The following is a 17,876-nucleotide window of genomic DNA, read 5'->3' on the forward strand; positions in this document are numbered from 1 at the left end:
GTAGTGGATTGTATTATATGTCATACATCATATTAAATATTTCAACTAAGAAAATGTTGAAAAAAACATCTGTTTCTCCACATTCTTTACAAATATTTGATGAATTATTGAATTATAATAATTCCAGCCTTTTCTTGTTAGAACCACTCCTTTCTGGGGATCAACCTTTTGTTTCCTTATACGTTGAATGCTATGATAGGTTTTCTGTGCTGAGCTTTAATTATATGTATATATAAATGAGGTAAAAGGGCACGTGCAGCCTGGCAGGTCAGCGGCCCCCGCCGTTACCATGGGTTCCCCTCGCGCAGACCCCGCCTCCTCGGCGCTGCTGCGTCACCGCGCTGCCGTCAGTCACGTATGCGCGAGGAAGCGATGAAGGGGTCGTGTTTTTTAATGAACGTTATAAGGCGATAAAGCTCCTATTCGTGCACTCTGCGTTGTTGGTGGCGGGCGGCGGGATGCCAAGGCGTGTCCTCTTACTTGATTGTTGGGCAACGAGGGGAAACTAGCTGGCTCGCTAGCTTAGCGTCAGTAAAGCCGACGCCAGTCGGCTTCACCCGACTACTCGCCTGTGACTAAGGTAAGTTCAGCATTTGTTCTGTCTTACAGTAGCGTTAGCTGTGTTTAAACTGACCAAGTAACGAAACGGAACAAACATGTCCGTTACAGTTCCATTCGCGTGTTTGGCATTAAGTACATTTTTGTAAGTTTAGCAGAAGACAAGCGCATCTGACGTTTAACTCCTTTAGCTTGTTGAGGCTAGCTTAACTTTAGCTCCCCTACACATAGCTAAAGTGACTGGTAGAAACAGAGCAGTCTCAAAAAACAAAGCTATTTTAACCTTTTTGAGACATTCCTTATCTAATCTGATGTCTTGAGCTACTTCTATTGAACTCAAAACATGCTTAGACTGAAGTGTTTATTCTCAGTCTGATGCAAAGATAAAAGATCCATTGTAAGGAAGATGAAATATGATCAGTGTTGATCATGGGGGCATACAAGTAATAAAGGAAGACAATCTCAAATGAACAAGTCCTTGAACTGGAACCCCAGAGTAAAAGTGTCTGGAATAACCCAACATGTTATATGTCATGTGCATCCAGAGTTGATACCAAAGTGAGAGATAAGATGATCACTTAACAGTTTTATAGACAATAGGTTTTCAGACTCCCCAGATTGTATATTCCTATATATATACTAGTAACTACTTTCAATATTTATTTACTTTAGTTTTTGTTTGACTGATTCTGTGATTTTTGTTAAGCAAAGAAATGTTTCTGTCTGTCTGTTATTCCAGACTAAGCAGTCATGACGCAGAAGGTCAATCTGTGTTCAACGACTCTTGTTGTGGAGGGTATGACCTGTGGCTCCTGCGTTCAGTCCATAGAGCAGCGCATCGGGTCTGTCACTGGAGTAATACATATAAAGGTACACACAAGTATAAAGAAAACCCCGTTTTTAAATTTAATGTCATTCTTTGATATTTAAGCAAGTAAGAGAATATTTAAAATTTTTGCTGATTTAGAACTGACTCAGCTCACTAACCCTAACACTCTTGCATCACGTTTCCACTTTAAAAACAGGATCTGACTATGCTGACTAACACTAAATTAAGAACGCAATATGCATTAGTATTAGCTTTGTGGACACAGCATATCTGCTGTGTCCATTAATACAACTGACATTTTTCTACTGTTTTGATCCCATAGGACTAGTTGATCCAATTTATACCCAAGCAGGTGGCACCAGTAGAGGGCTGAATTGCAGTCTGTGTGGCCTGTGTTTTGTTTATTATTTGCTTACCCCTCAGGGTAAGTTTAAATGAGAAGATAACATAATAATGTCTTCTTGATAGGCCTCTGCCCTTTGGAGAACTGTGACAACAGATCAATAAATGGCCTCTCCCCACAGGAAATGGGGCCATTTCTGTCTTAAGAGAAGTCTGTGCTTGTCATTTCATGTTACTCTAAAAGATGTAATATCTGACAAGTGAATTGAGTTTTCTTGGTAGAACCATTGTCTGATTTCTTGCCTTCTTTCATCTCTGATTTGTAAGATAATCCTAAAAGCAGGCACACTCAGTTACTAAAACGCTACTGTTGTAACTCAAGACTCAGTCAAGTGATCCCTTCCGCATGTCACATGTTACCATCACGCTGAAGAGGGAAGGCTAAGGGTCAGCTCTATGACCTAGAGAGGGTACATATACTCAATTAACCTTTGTAATGTTTTAATGTTCAGTCGTTTTTAAAAGATTACACCAAAGTCTAGCCAACAAATTGTGTAAGAGGAAGTGAGTATGATCATAAGATAATTTATCTATAGGCTCTATATAACCATTATTTAATCTGAACCCAGCACTTTTCCTACAGGAAAATTTAGGCACGGTGGTATTGGATGCTTAACAGGAATACTGGGTCTCAAAAGTGTTTTTACAGAAAAATTAACATCAGGTTTTTGCAAGATTATTGGCAGATTATTATGATTATTCATAGTTTAAAAATATGTATTTAGATTTGTATTGATAATGAACATGAATTTGCCTTTATTTTATAGGTGTCCTTGGAGCAGAAAAATGCCACCATCATATTTGACGCCAGCCAACGAAGTCCAGAATCCTTGGCAGAGGATATTGAAGACATGGGATTTGAATCAAGTCTATCGAAGTCAAGTGCTGCCACACCAGTCTCTATGGATACCCAATTAATCCCCACCTCAGGCTTGACACCTGCAGCCCACCAGGAGGCTTTGAAAAAGCTCTCTCAAATTCATGGGGTCCTCAATGCTAGAGAGAGCCCAGCCCCGACTGGTCTCCTTGTCGACTTTGTTCCTTCACTGACTTCTGTGCAGCAGCTGAATGAGGCGATTGCCAGCGTAATGCCTCTGGAGACTCCAACCCTTTCTAGCCCTTTGCCCAAAGGCCCAACTTTGTCTCCCTCTAACAGCAGTAGCGTGGTGGTCCTGAAGTTGACCATTGAAGGAATGACCTGTCATTCATGTATCACCACTATTGAAGGAAAGATTGGGAAATTGAAAGGAATTAAAAAGATCAAAGGTGATGTACTTGTCCCAAAGTATATTATATGACTGTGTGAACTAAATATATTGATATGTATTTGTTGTGGACAGTATGTTTTGCAGATGAAGTTTCATGCTGTCATTTATATCAACCTGGCTGTAGGATTACCAGTAACAGGTTGCACAATGCAATTTAACTGACATGTCTTATTCTTTCACAGTTGGTTTAGACTCTAAAGAAGGTACAATCCTGTACCTGCCTTATCTCATCACTGTCCAAACCATTATCGACCAGATTGCTGTGGCTGGCTTTAAGGCAACGGTCAAGTCCAAGCCCCATCCTCTGAAGCTGGCCTCCAGTGAAATTGAACGTTTTGTTGATTCTCAAAAACTAACACTTTCTTCACCGTCCGAAACTTCAGACGAGACAGAAATATTCATAGACACAACACTCGTCACTCTCAGGGTGAAAGGCATGCACTGCCGTTCCTGTGTAGTCAACATCCAAGACAATATCTCTGTGCTGCCTGGCGTCTCCTCAGTTGAGGTCTCTCTGGAAAAGGAGATGGCCTCCATCTGCTACGATCCTCTAAAGGTCACAGTGCTCCAACTGCAGAAGGCAATTGAGGCACTGCCTCCAGGAAACTTCAAGACTGATCTCAGGGACTCTTCTATCCCTCTTGGTTCCCTGTCCACGCCTGCCGTATCATCACAGCCTGCGGGAATATTCCATACCAAATCTGCAGTCTCTCAACCTTGTTTTGCTCAGCCCCTAGCCTCTGTGGTTAACATTCAGATTGAGGGCATGACATGCAACTCCTGTGTTCAGTCAATAGAAGGCATGCTTTCCCAAAGGAAGGGTGTAGTATCAGCCCAGGTATCTCTGAACAATCAGCAGGGAGTCTTTGAGTATGATCCCCTCCTAACCACACCGGAGGAGCTTAGGGAAGCTATCGAGGACATGGGCTTTGTTGCTTCCTTAGCTGGTGAGAGCTCATTTCTCATGTACTAAAATGGCAAAATTTGTGTTGTTGTGGTGTTTTGTGACTTGTTTTGAAGTATCTCCCATTAATACAACACAGACATTGGTGTATTTAGGATGTGAGGCTGGGATGTCAAACCTAACTTCTAGTGTAGCTTTTTTTCTAGTATAATAACCATTATTTGTTGTCCACAGAGACACCCTCTCTGCTGCCTGCATCTGATCTCAGTCTTTTGAAGTCTTCGAGTCTAGCGCCTGTAAAAGAGAGGGAACATGAGACTCAACTACACAAAGCAACCTCACAGGGACAAATCGGAGAAACACGCTCTAAATGCTACATCCATATTGGTGGGATGACTTGTGCTTCCTGTGTATCAAATATTGAACGAAACCTTAAGAATGAACCGGGTTTGTAGTAGTAGTTTGTAAACATTTTTATACTTCACATACAAACAAAACTTGGTATTGACTAAAATTAACATCTTTATCATTCTGTAGGTATCTACTCTGTCCTTGTAGCCCTAATGGCCAGTAAAGCTGAGGTGCGTTATAATCCCGAAGTCACTGACCCTGAGAAAATAGCAGTGTGTGTGAAGGAGCTGGGGTTCACTGCCTCCGTGATGGAGAACTATGAAGGTTCAGATGGAAATCTAGAACTAGTGGTGAGTCTGTGTCAGATTGCGTTGATTTTATAAAAAGAAGACAACACATTCAGCAAAGTGGCATAGTTTCCTATGAAGAAATTGATAAACATTTCTCAACAACAACAACAAACATTTAATGTTGACTCATCTGCAACTTCCTTTTCACCAACTCAACTGAGTACAGGAACTGTACTCAGTTCATCAACTGAGTAATGTCAGTTCCTTTTTATAAAAGTGTCTTTTAATATATTTCTGTGTTCTTTTTCTTTCAGGTTAGGGGAATGACGTGTGCTTCTTGTGTTCATAAAATTGAATCCAGCCTCATGAAAGAAAAAGGAATTATGTATGCCTCTGTTGCCTTGGCAACGAACAAAGCGCACATTAGGTATGACTTGGACATTATAGGGCCGCGAGACATCACCAAGCTGATTGAGGTAATACATCAAATCTTGTTTGTATGTTTGGTATATCTTGTTACTGGTTGTAGCCAGGACACAATAACTAGTGTAAACTGTATTATAAATTAGAAAGATTAAGATACAAGGTCTGATTAATAATATGACTTTTATTTGTAGAGTCTGGGATTTGAACCATCTTTGGTAAAGAAGGATGGTTCTGCCAGCCACCTAGATCACACTAAGGAGATACGACAGTGGGTTGCATTTTGTTTTTTGTGATTTACATGTGTTTTATATTCATCAATCTTTCTTTGTTTATGTTCTGTTATGTTTTGAGCTGTGAGGGATGGACCTATACGCTAAATTAAGTATTTGTTGATAGTGATTAGGAATTGTTCGTGCACCATAACTTGGTTCTAATGACAAAACACAGATGAAACATTAACACAGAGTCCTATTACCTTCCACAGGTGGAGAAAATCATTTTTGGTGAGCTTGATTTTCTGCGTGCCTGTGATGGGCATGATGATCTACATGATTATAGTAGATCACCAGACGAATGTTTCACATAATCACAATGCTACAGTGGAGGACCGCATCCATTACCATTCCGACATGTTCTTAGAAAAGCAGGTGCTTCCAGGCCTCTCCATCATGAACTTCCTCTCTTTTCTCTTTTGTGTGCCTGTGCAGGTAAGTCAGTCATTGTCCTGTACTTACCAATGCAGCATCATCGTTATCAAACCAATAATGATATTTTTGGCTCCCTTTAGTTTATTGGTGGCCGTTACTTCTACATTCAAGCCTACAAAGCAGTAAAACACAGATCAGCCAACATGGATGTGCTGATAGTTCTGGCTACCTCCATTGCCTTCACTTACTCAGTCGTTGTCGTGTTAGTGGCCATGGTGGAGAAGGCGAAAATCAACCCCATCACTTTCTTTGACACTCCACCAATGCTCTTTGTCTTCATCTCTCTGGGTCGTTGGCTAGAACAGATAGCCAAGGTATAATGAATATAAATAATAAATAAACTATTATTATCATCTGTATCTGGGAATAAAATCAATTTTGAAATGTAGTAAAGAACAATTTCTAATGCATTTATTTCAAAATATTTGTGTTTCTTTCATCTAGAGCAAGACATCTGAGGCTTTGTCTAAGCTGATGTCTCTACAAGCTACTGAGGCCACAGTAGTAACACTTGGCAGTGACATGTCTGTTCTTAGGTACTCGTTTACTGTTCTCACTTTTTTTTTTTATTTTAGAAAACATGTCTGTAGTTGAAATGTCAGAAAAGTGAAACATGCTGCTAATACGTATCTGGCTTAATAGCATTGTGAATGTTTTTTTTAAATAATAGCTACAGCAATAGTGCATTATAGTATTTTAATTGTATTATTTGTACCACGTACCCAGTGAGGAGCAAGTGGATGTTGAGCTGGTGCATAGAGGTGATGTTGTAAAAGTCGTCCCTGGAGGGAAATTTCCAGTAGATGGGAAGGTCATCGACGGACACTCCTTGGCAGATGAATCTTTAATCACAGGTTAGTTGCAGGGTATTGAGTATTGATTATTTGTTTTATGTCAGCATGGCCAATAACACGCTACAATATAAATACTTCATAAGGTGGAGCAAATTCAGAAATTAAGTTGTTATGAACACCCCTCCAACAATCAACTTATACTTGGAGATTTACAGGGCTTTTCTAAGTAGAAAATGGAAACAAATATGCATAAATTATGATTCATATTATTTAAGATTGTCCATGGTGAAATCTGCTATTGCAATGCTGATACTAACACTGAGCTTATAGGGTTAAATTGAGCACATTATTGTATTGTCTCTACCATGTGTTTGGTTAAAATCTTAGCTGTGGCCACTGCCAAAGCACCATAATACACACTCATTTACTCTAATTATTTTACATTACTGTGTTTTCTGACCAGCTGTTGCTTTGTGACTGCAGGTGAATCCATGCCAGTGAGTAAGAAACCTGGGAGCTCTGTTATTGCAGGCTCCATCAACCAGAATGGCTCCCTTCTTGTCAGTGCTACACATGTTGGCAAGGACACAACTCTGGCTCAGATTGTCAAACTAGTGGAAGATGCTCAGACTTCAAAGGTGAATTATGTGGTGTGAGATTTGTACATTTGTGCGTACCTGCTACCTAAACAGGTTTTAATGTTTGGACTTTTATGTCAAGGCTCCCATCCAGCAATATGCAGATAAGATCAGCGGCTACTTTGTGCCTTTCATCGTTTTCGTATCGGTCCTTACACTCATCTCATGGATCTTTATTGGGTTTTTGGACTTTGCTCTAGTGGAGAAGTACTTTCCTGTGAGTTTTTTTTATTTCTAATAATTGGTATTACCACACTTTTGGGGAAATAAGATCTGTTCATATTTTAGTGATCTAAAATCACAGGCATGACTGAATGTCACTGCATTTGATTTTATTTTTCTGCAGGGTTATGATAAGAGCATTTCCAGGTCGGAGGCAGTGATTCGCTTTGCCTTCCAGGCTTCTATAACAGTGTTATGCATTGCCTGTCCCTGTTCCCTCGGCTTGGCAACCCCGACGGCTGTCATGGTGGGCACAGGGGTTGGAGCCCAAAATGGCATCCTGATAAAGGGTGGAGAGCCACTTGAGATGGCGCATAAGGTGTGTGTTCAGTTTGAATATTAGTGGTTCTAGTTACACAATGTATAGTCTATATGTCACTAATAAAATCACTTGACAACATCAATTTGTTGTCATGTTGCGGACCATATTCTTTAATGCCCAGGTTCAGTCAGTGGTATTTGATAAGACTGGGACCATCACGAAAGGTGCTCCAGCTGTTGTCAAAGTCGAGATGTTTGTGGGGGGCAACAGGGTGCCTCGTTCCCGACTGCTGGCAATTGTGGGTACAGCTGAAAACAAGAGTGAACACCCTCTTGCTTTAGCAATCACCAAATACTGCAAACAGGTTAGTCTTGCCTTCAAATTGAATTCCCATGCTCGAGTTTGTGAGAATCTCAGATGTTAAAAGCTGATTTACACGACCTACAATGTTTCATTAAACATTTAATACTTTGTGTGTGCAGGAGCTTGAAACGGAGTCTGTTGGCACATGTACAGACTTTCAGGCAGTGCCAGGTTGCGGGATTCGATGTCAGGTCAGCAACACTGAGTTCTTGCTGAAACAGGTGGACGGTGACAGAGATGACAACAACCAGCGTAACAGCATCCTTGTCCATATCAGTGACAATCATATAACCTCCAGCTCCCATCCTCTCATCATGGACCCACAGCCCCCGAGTAAATAGCTAAATTCAGCCCTGACACATTTGTTGTGATGTATTTAGGTTTCCTGGCTGCTCTTAGCTTTCATCAATTTGATCTGTATTTTTAGGTCATGTACAGACAGCCACGTACACTGTCCTTATTGGCAATAGAGAGTGGATGAAGAGGAACTGCCTGGAGGTTTTCGCTTATGTAGATGAGGCCATGATCTACCATGAAAAACAAGGACACACTGCTGTTCTTGTGGCTGTAGACAGTAAGTTGTACTTATCTTTAAGGCTTAAACTGTTTACTATCAGTGAAAATGTTGTATTTTAATTATAAAATATTTTTACTTTGTTTATAGACACACTGTCTGCAATGGTAGTTATAGCAGACTCAGTGAAACCAGAAGCTGAGCTGGCAGTGCAAACTCTGACCCACATGGGTATGGAAGTTGTACTGATGACTGGAGACAACAGCAAGACAGCACGAGCCATCGCTGCTCAGGTATGAATGCTGTTTGGAGAAAGAACTGACCTAAACAAACAAAATAATTTATTTTTTAGTTTTGTGTCTCTACCAGGTGGGGATCCGGAAAGTCTTTGCTGAGGTGCTTCCTTCCCACAAGGCAGCCAAGGTGGAGCATTTGCAAAAACAAGGAAAAATAGTAGCGATGGTGGGTGATGGTGTCAACGACTCCCCTGCTTTGGCCTTGGCCAACGTGGGCATTGCCATAGGAACTGGCACAGATGTGGCAATTGAGGCCGCAGATGTTGTATTGATTAGGGTGAGTTTATTTACTTTATTCTTATCATGCTATTCAAGTGTCATAAAGACAATGTGATTTAAGGATAATACAAATCATATTTGTAGTATATTCACATTGTATATTCTGATATAAACATTTCTTTCTTTTTTCTGCAGAACGACCTTTTGGATGTAGTAGGAAGTATTGACCTTTCTAAGAAAACTGTCCAGAGGATCAGGATCAACTTTGTCTTTGCCCTTATCTACAACCTGCTTGGAATTCCTATTGCTGCTGGTATGTGATGACAGAACATAAATCCCAGTGTTTTTATTTGCTGTATTCAAACTAAGCGCAAAAGAAATAAGGACCTCATCTATTCACAGGCGTATTTCTTCCTATTGGTCTGGTGTTACAGCCATGGATGGGTTCTGGTGCAATGGCACTATCATCAGTTTCTGTGGTTTTGTCGTCCCTTCTACTCAAATGGTAATGAGATGTTTTATGTTCTTTTGAGACGTTTGTATCTTTTGTAATTTAGTTCTTCTTGCATTCAAGCGTAACAATAGAAAATCCCTTTTTTTTTCTCATCTCTTTCTGCATTTTTGTAGTTACACAAAGCCCACCGCTGAGAGGTTGGAAGCGAAGCTTGGTAACAACAGGTGGCATGGCAGCCTGTCTGAAATCAGTGTCCACATAGGCATGGGTGATGCACGCCGTCCATCACCAAAACTCAGCCTGCTAGACCGCATTGTCAACTACAGCCGAGCCTCCATCAACTCCCTGCGCTCCGACAAACACTCTCTCAACAGCTTTGTGCTCAAAGAGCCCAGCAAACATACACTGCTGGTGGAGGATGCACCGTGTGAGGAGGAAATTTGCTGAATGCGCAACATAACAATGTTATACCTGCCTAGACGGAAATATTGGCTTTTTCGTGCTAAGTGGATTGTATTGAATAATGTCTCATTCATCTGTAAATCCCTCGAAGCAGATGTGTTGACTTGAAATCTGAGATGGCCTTTATTTTCTAGATCAGCCAGTCAACAGGTGCATTTCTGAGCTGCCTGATCTGATGTTCTATTATTTTTGTGGAGGTCAGTGCCCTCTTGCACACAAATTGGTCCTTTGACACTTGATTGATGCTCTTGATGTAAGCATAAAGCATCTTAAGGACCCTGAAGACACATTTAGGAAGCCGAGTTCTGCTCTTCTGCCACTGTGGTCATTAGCCAGTACAATCTGTGACATCTATCCAAAGACATTTTAATAGTAGTGCCTCTTGTAAGTATGGACACTACAGTGTTGGGTTTTAACTCATGTTCCTTTATATAGGGGGAAAATATCATTGTTGTATAATTCTATTTCAGAGTATTTATATTATTTATCTTTTTTCATTATATTCTGGTAAATGAAGATGTTGTATCCAAATGGAAATTTTATTTTCAGCTTCCCAAAATGTGCACGGTAAATCACAAAATAATCAAGTGAAGAGATCTAGAGAGCGTGACACAAGTCCCATTAGAAATACCACCTTGGCAAAGTCACAGGCATTCCAAAGATAGCACTAGGCAGAGGTTACCTTGGACTTAATGTGCACAAACTGATAATGGGTCAAAGACTCAACCTGAAGAAGGTGGTTGTAAAATGGCGAAGCAAATGTTTGTTGTAGGTCCCATAATGTCAGCACGTTGCATCTTTAGTGAATACGAGAAATCTCAGTGAATGTGAGTATTCAAGTTGAACAACAGTTGTTTGTGCTTGTTACTTTTGCAGACTGCAGTGAGAGGATCTCTGCTGTCAGCCGGCCAAATATTTATTACATTTTTTTTCCACTGCCTCAACAGGCAGGATGGTGTTACCATTTCAAAGAGGAATCAAGGTGCAACTTTACTCTCTTCTTTTTCAAATGGTAGTTATGACTCAAGCTGTTGCATTTGTTCGGAGGAACAAATTTAAACCCAGGGGTCTGGGAATCGCAGTAGTCTGCAGCCTGATCGGGTTCACCACTGAGTTAGAGGAAAGTATTCATTCTTTCAGGAAACAGTATTGTGCCAGCTGTAAAACTAAGGCCAAGCCAGTTACATTTTACAGCCATCAAACTGCTTTATCTGCTGCATCATATTAGTAAATAATCACTACACTTAAGCTGATCGTGAAAATAGCAGCCATTTGTTTGTTCTTTTCCCATGATGCATTACTTGCTGTAGCAATCACAGCTTGTTTTTGTTTGTGTGTGTGGTATTTGTAAAGACACTTTGCTCCAGACCCGCAGTCAAAATAAGCAAGTTGCTGTTTGCTGTCTTTAATAGTTCATCTGAACATTATGTGCCTTGAATAAAATGCTTTTCTAAGTTCACTCATGTGTTTCCAGTGCTGGCCCAGAAGATGGCGCCGAGGAGCCAAGTGATCAGGCCACAGATACAAGATTTAATTTTATTTCATCCAGTTAGTCTAAACATTACAGCACCTCACCTCATTACATCAAATAAGTCGAATAATGTATTTGTAATTTTAAAAAAATTATTAGTTTCAACAAATGCAAAGTAATGACTCCTTTTCCTCTTGTTGATTTGTATCGCTTTGGCTGTGGAGATGTTGGTAGTTTAAAGTTTAACATGTTTTTCATTAGGGAGTTGATTTAGTCCTAGAGGAACTGGCTCTCATCACAGGGAGCTGAAGGTTCAAAGACAGCATCTCCAAACAGGTTGGCTTGATCTTAACCCCTTAACGATCTGGGACTTTCAGAAAGGCATAGTGGAAACTGAACAGGCTTGATTAGTTCTGGAACAACACTGGGTTTTCCTTTACTGACACAGAACAGCTGCAGTTGAAAAATGCTACATTCAGTCACCGTGAACACCAGAATAAGAAACGTCACTTCAAACCGGCTAGGAAATGGCTCCGACTAACACCTCATGGCAAACACTGACGACCAAAAGTTAACTTTTACGGCAATATATGCAAGGAGATTTACAGTATATTTAACATTAAACACATTACAGAAATCACAGTATGATGGGCAAAAGATGCAAATTAGACTTTGAGCATTTTATGTATTTAAACTTGAAATAATTGCACCCAGTAATTTCTGTGGATCCTAAATATGCAATTTTCTTTCATTGGTAAATATATAGACATGTTTAAACTATCCAATCATACTTTTTTTTTTAATAACCCTTCACTTTTACTTTGTGTGTTACAATAGAGATGGTAATGCAGCTCAACAACAGATATTTTATGAAGCAGCTAAAGATACGGCAGCCTTTTGTATGACTGCGATTCTTTATCGGACTGTTAAGTTGTGTCTGAACTGGCGTTATCTGAATACGGCAGCAAACGTACAACAGAAGTTACAGCATCACGCTCATCAGCTCACAAGACTAGAGCTCCTTAATATGATTATTACTTATTTTTATACAGCTCAACACAAAGCAAGAACTTAGTTCTGCGTAATGAGCTAGTGGCTGAAATGTTTAAGTTGCTGAGATTAATTGTTAGGGTTCAAAAAATGTTATAAAGAGCTTCCTGTAAACTATCCCTGCATTGAAAAATGCTTCCTTGTTATTTTCCCACAACACTGACATCCATAACTACCAAATGTACTGTATTTATTAATGTACTTGAACTCAAAAACATTTAGGGTGTTGGACAAATGCTGCAGTAAAGTACTGGAGACAGGTTTCACACAAAGCTGTAAGGCATCTAATAGGATCCACTGTAAAAATGAATCAGTGTTTTGCTAAAATGATCAGTAACAAACATCTGTCACCACTGTTGACGAATGACGTTCTGATCTGATAAAATTCCATGATGCACATGAGGAGTGATTTATTCACGCATGTTTAGCAACTGAATAAATAGGTTGCTGTAAAAACTACTGAACCTAAAGACTTGAAATAGCACCGTGTTGGACTATCAATGGCCACCACCATCAGATCATCACATTTAATAGGGCGAATACCTGGATAATTGGTTAATCAACATCAGCAGCAAGATCTGAAGGTCTTGCTCAGTTCCACTCGTGTGGCGAACTCAACTACATTAAAAAGGAAGAAAATGTGAACGTCATTCTATAAAGTAACACTGTCAAAAGGAGGTCGTAATCGTTGAATGAGGTCTAAAATAGCAGATAGTACAGATTTGGCAAATGCATGGTAAAATCTGATCAATTACGACAGATATGAAATAATACAATAATCATTTGGCAGCGACATACAATCAAATGACCAACTAATAAAAAATACTGCACATGAAAATGTACACATAAAACACACAGGCCACTATATCTGTCATAACAAACATAACCTGTTCCGTCCAGCCCAGTCTTTAGCAGTTACAATAAAATCACAAACAAAAAGCCAAAGATCTGACCCAGAGGGAGTCGTCAGGCGTCCATCTGACGGCGGAGGGAGGGGACGAGACAAACTTAACTTTGGCACAGAGAATGAGGAGGGCCGGCAGAGAGGTGAGGGCCGAGCCTGCAGCTGTGCTATGGCAGTGCGTGGATGAGGGCGCGGCGCGCTCATAGCCCTTTGTTGAAGTAGACCCGCTCCACGCCGGGGTGGCTGGCCCGGATTTTCTCCTGCAGCTCCGGCTCCAGGCGGCTGACGGACATGGAGCTGGGGTGGGGAGCGACAGAAACACGGGGGTTAACGCCTCACACCCGTCCTGTGGGCGGATTGCACAACACCTAGCGCATTCTCTGAATACATTCAGCTACAGATAAGGCTAAAAAAAAAAAAAAAAAAGTGGCTGCTGTGATTTGTGTGTCCAGCGTGAATGTTTGACTCACCTCTTTTGAGGGAACAATGCACAGCACAGCGGCGTGGCGAACACCAGGCTGAAAGAGACCCCAGATTAGGAAGGAACCGTTTGAAACAGGTGTGTTACATCCTTGTTATTAGGAAGCGGGTCAGAAAGCATTTTGCGTGACTGACTATCAGCTTGAACATCTGACGACTCACCAGAATCCCACCAGGGTCACTTGAATGGGTGCACTCATCCATGGGAACTTCTGTAAAGCATTAAAAAAGAAGAATGAGGGGCACAAAGGCAGCGGTGCATCCCCCTGCGAGCATGACCTCACGTCCGCAGTGCTTTTCATCGCTCTAATGTGCGACACAGCCAAGAGGTAGAACGTGTGGTGGTTCTAACCTTCAGAAACGCCTTCTTCTCCAAATGGTTCATTAAAAACGGAGGGATGGCTGAAAAACACACAAAACAGGGGTGAGCTCTACTGAACTTGTAAAATGTTGTAAACAGTGATTTTTTTTTAGTTTAAACTCCCCCCCCCCCGTGTCATCAGGTGACACGCGTCTGAAGTCGTACCCATTCCAGGCGAGGCCATGAGGATTCTGGAGACCACGACCTGAGAGATGGCCTGCTGGGCCGCTTTCGTCGACTCTCCTAACCTGTTGTCATTCTCGTCTGTTATGGGGATGCCGTGTTGAAGTTCCCTGAAGTCAAGGAGGAGACTCCACCTGAACTCTGACCTCACCGCTAATAGAAATGGCCTTAAAATATTTGTCCTGACATTCAGAGCTAACATTTATGCCAAAACAAACACAGCGCTTCAGCCGTACCTTTGTCTCATCAATGGGATGTTGATACAGTTGGCAGCAGCTACGGCGGCGAACGGAACGAATCGTCCAATCAGGGGCGAGACGTGCTGCAGCGGGATGAGACAAGTTAAACACTTGGCTACACTTTAACCACACGGCGCAATAATTAAACCTGTGGAAGCGTGGCTACTGTACGTTATGCACCTTTAGGCGTAACATTATGACCACCGACACTAAAGGAGCAATGGGAGAATCACAACTAGACTGTGGAGCAATGAAGAAGTTGAGTCCAAGTTCATCCAGTGAATCACGCTGTGGTTGGTCATGTGTATGTGAGTCACGTTACGTGGGGAGAGTTTAGAAATAGTTCATGCTATTGACTTGGTCTCAAATATTCCAGAAATATTAAACCCCAGTCAACTGTGGGACATCCTGGACAAATCTGACCCCTGGAGTCAAAGTAACCCTTCAGGTCCAGTGGGGTCCACATGGAAATGAGTCAGAGCAGCCTCCATTTGGTCATAATGTTGCACCTCAGTGCAGAATTGCATTAGCTAAAGCGATACCTTTGTTAGTGCATTGAGTCCTAGAGCAGTGGCGACTGCTCCTGTAGTGGCAGACACGTACGCTGTGCCCAGCTGACTGCAAACAAACAGCACAACATCACCGCTTGCACCGCGCAGAGCTCAACGTGAGCGACCAAGGCGCGCGCTCCTCACCTGACCGTTATCGGAGCATCGCCGCTCCGGTTGGTGTAGTTGACGATCGCGTTGAAAGACTGATTGATCCACTGCCAGAACAGCACGGCTGGGGTCGTCCTGCAACACAGAGGTCAAGGCCGGTGAAGGGAGCAGGTGAAAGTCTGAGCTTTATCTCCGTGTTTAAATAGGACGGAAGCTCAACAAATGCTGTCAGAGGATGGGGACAGTCTCCTATAATCTGCTGAGTGTGCGCTAATAGGCTTATTCTCACTTGTAGAACGTCATCATACATCCGGTGATGGTCATGTTCATGGGGACCTGCGCCGACATGCGGCCGATCAGGATCATCTTCTCCCCGGTGTCGGGATGGAAGGCGGAGTCGAACACATACTTGGCCCGCCACAGCTGGTCCTCGGTCAGCCCTGGGGAGACGACGCCTTTCCTGAAGGGGTGGAGGAGAGCGGCGCTGAAAGCACGCCGTCGGGTTTCACGGCTGCCGACGTTGGCTGCTCTGCCGCTTACCTGTAGTCGGTGATGATCTTGTGCGCGTGTGCTAGTTGTTCGTTGGTGAGGAGGACGTTCCTGGGGTCTGTGACTGTGAAGAAATGCTTGGCCCGACCTACAAATGTGCTCTGGTCCCACCGGGGCTCGTTGATGTTGATGGAGGTGGATAGCTCTGCTGCCATGTTTATCTGGGGAGAGGCACATGCAGCCAGTGTTAGGGCTAAAGCCTCCTTATATGAGCCTCAAACTGAGGCTAAATATCAACAAGTTACCTACAAACTGTGACACAGGGTTTGGCAGCACATGTGGCCCTTTAGGCCCCGTTTCTTTAGCAGACACAAGTCAGTGGAGGACTGGTTAAAAAAAAAAACCTTTGTGGATTGCCATGCTGCTAATTCAGCATAATGTTGCTATGGTGACGGCTGACCCGACACGAGGGTTGTGAAGTGCTAAATTGCAAAGCTCTATTATGGCCGAGCACCAACCCCCCCAAACTGGGAGCGGAAAGCGGCGGCAGAAAAGCAGAAGGCGAGCAGTGATAGCGGCGACAGCTGAACTTCAGACCGGTTCATTGTGCGAGTGCACCACGAGCTGCATCAGAGTGGAGAAAGCTCATGTTTGGCTTCCTGCGCGGCCAGATCTGTGCACGCATGCCTGCCCGTGCGGGGGCCACTGTAACCCAGTCTGATCTGGCCTCGTGCTCCCTGTAATAGGCCGAGCGGTGCATGCAGGCATCTGCAGCAGCATGATGAAACTCCACCTGAAATTGCACCAAAGATGGCTGCTGGACTGACAGCAAAGCAGAGGCTCCAAGTTGGCGTGCTGTCCCTTTAAACTGAATTAAACTCCACTGGGGGTTCCTCAAGAGGTGGCAAGAAAAACACCCCTCTGAGCGCATCCAATAAAGCAGTAGGTCAGGGTAGCAGGAGAATTCGTACAGTAGGTGGGTGGAGGTGCTTCCTCCAGTCAGGCCCTCATTAATGAGATTAATACAATATTAATTACCGATGAGGATCATACCCGAGGACTGAACTTTGGACTAACGCTCTATTTGATATATAAACCCTCGGTGGCTTCTGCCCTCACTCTCAGCCAATCAAAGGCGGCCTGCATGGCTACACATTAACCTGCAATTCACAGCAACTCCCCGCAATCACACCATCAGTCAATTGCCCCGGAAAGCGGCCCTTGACGGATATTATATCATTAGTGTCGCGCGGAGCTGATTTCGGGCTGCGGTCGCAGAAACACGCCGTGGCCGCACGCGGGCAACTGTCCAACCCGACGGAGACCAGCTGAATCTGGAGCGTAGCTGCAGGTGTTTTCTGCGTTTCCACAGCGCGCCGACGCCGAACCACGAGACAGTCGCGAAGTATCGTGGGCCCGTCATCGTTTAAAAACGATTAATTGGACGCGGCATCTGTGCAGCCCCGGTCCAGCTGTGAGCCCCAGATTCAACTAGTATCAGCCTGCCACATCCACACGCGCAGCCTCGCGCGCCCCGAGCCCAGACACAAAGACGCACCCGTGCGTTTTACTGGCCACGTTCTGTTGAACCCGTTTGAAGAATACCGACAATTTTACTTACTGCACTGTGGGCTCCGGCGGATCGCAAGAGGTGTCCCTGAATGGCTGCAGCCAGCTAATTTAACACGCAGCAGCGTCAGCACGGCCAGAGCGCGCAGTCACATCCCGCAGTGTGAGAAGCCTCGCTGAGAAAGTAAAAGTCCCGCCTCAAAGCAGGGAATCACGCCGGGAAATACTGGAGTCTGTACTGGAAATGCGAGTGGGAGAAGTTTTGAAAATGCAAGACTGCCGGCTCTTTTGCAAAACTGCGTCGTCATATTTAAATAAAGTTGAATTCCTCTTTCGTGCTTTGTGCCGGGGCTTTTATTTTGCGGGGCGAGCCGAGCACTACATCCGGCTGAGGCGCGACACTTTCACTGCATTGATTTACAGTAAATTATTAATAACGGGAAAAACTTTGCAAATATCCACGCATGATAATGTTTGACAGCCCCGAAAAGGGGCCTAAAAAGTAGGCAGTC

The 17,876-nt window shown here is 43.1% G+C and overlaps 2 protein-coding genes across 3 annotated transcripts; one reads left to right on the plus strand and one right to left on the minus strand.

Moving 5' to 3' along the window:
* Positions 1 to 317: 317 nt before the first annotated feature.
* atp7a (ATPase copper transporting alpha) lies at positions 318 to 11,418 on the plus strand. 2 transcript variants are annotated; one of them, XM_029165409.3, is made up of 23 exons: positions 318 to 580; positions 1,298 to 1,428; positions 2,557 to 3,055; positions 3,240 to 4,004; positions 4,196 to 4,408; positions 4,499 to 4,662; positions 4,917 to 5,078; positions 5,220 to 5,296; positions 5,513 to 5,735; positions 5,816 to 6,049; positions 6,180 to 6,271; positions 6,462 to 6,589; positions 7,013 to 7,167; positions 7,250 to 7,384; positions 7,514 to 7,708; positions 7,833 to 8,015; positions 8,134 to 8,347; positions 8,442 to 8,588; positions 8,679 to 8,821; positions 8,898 to 9,101; positions 9,239 to 9,356; positions 9,446 to 9,548; positions 9,671 to 11,418. In XM_029165409.3, the coding sequence occupies exons 2-23, from the start codon at positions 1,309 to 1,311 to the stop codon at positions 9,942 to 9,944; spliced, it is 4,548 nt and encodes a 1,515-aa protein (XP_029021242.1). In that variant the 5' UTR covers positions 318 to 580; positions 1,298 to 1,308; the 3' UTR covers positions 9,945 to 11,418. The 2 variants fall into 2 exon arrangements, with proteins under 2 accessions (XP_029021242.1, XP_055368529.1); XM_055512554.1 differs by lacking the exon at positions 318 to 580 and adding an exon at positions 1,710 to 1,811 and having other exon boundaries at positions 1,296 to 1,428.
* A 2,022-nt stretch (positions 11,419 to 13,440) lies between these two features.
* sfxn1 (sideroflexin 1) lies at positions 13,441 to 17,638 on the minus strand. Its single transcript, XM_029165414.3, has 11 exons — positions 17,417 to 17,638; positions 15,847 to 16,016; positions 15,596 to 15,766; positions 15,343 to 15,441; positions 15,190 to 15,265; positions 14,645 to 14,730; positions 14,391 to 14,518; positions 14,217 to 14,266; positions 14,027 to 14,076; positions 13,855 to 13,902; positions 13,441 to 13,681 (listed from the first exon to the last, which is right to left on the minus strand). Exons 2-11 carry the CDS (start codon positions 16,008 to 16,010, stop codon positions 13,585 to 13,587), a joined length of 969 nt encoding a protein of 322 aa, XP_029021247.1. The 5' UTR covers positions 16,011 to 16,016; positions 17,417 to 17,638; the 3' UTR covers positions 13,441 to 13,584.
* Between the last annotated feature and the right edge of the window lie 238 nt (positions 17,639 to 17,876).

The sequence above is a fragment of the Betta splendens genome, chromosome 10 (assembly GCF_900634795.4).
Source record: "Betta splendens chromosome 10, fBetSpl5.4, whole genome shotgun sequence".
In the NCBI taxonomy this organism is placed as follows: Eukaryota; Metazoa; Chordata; class Actinopteri; order Anabantiformes; family Osphronemidae; genus Betta; species Betta splendens.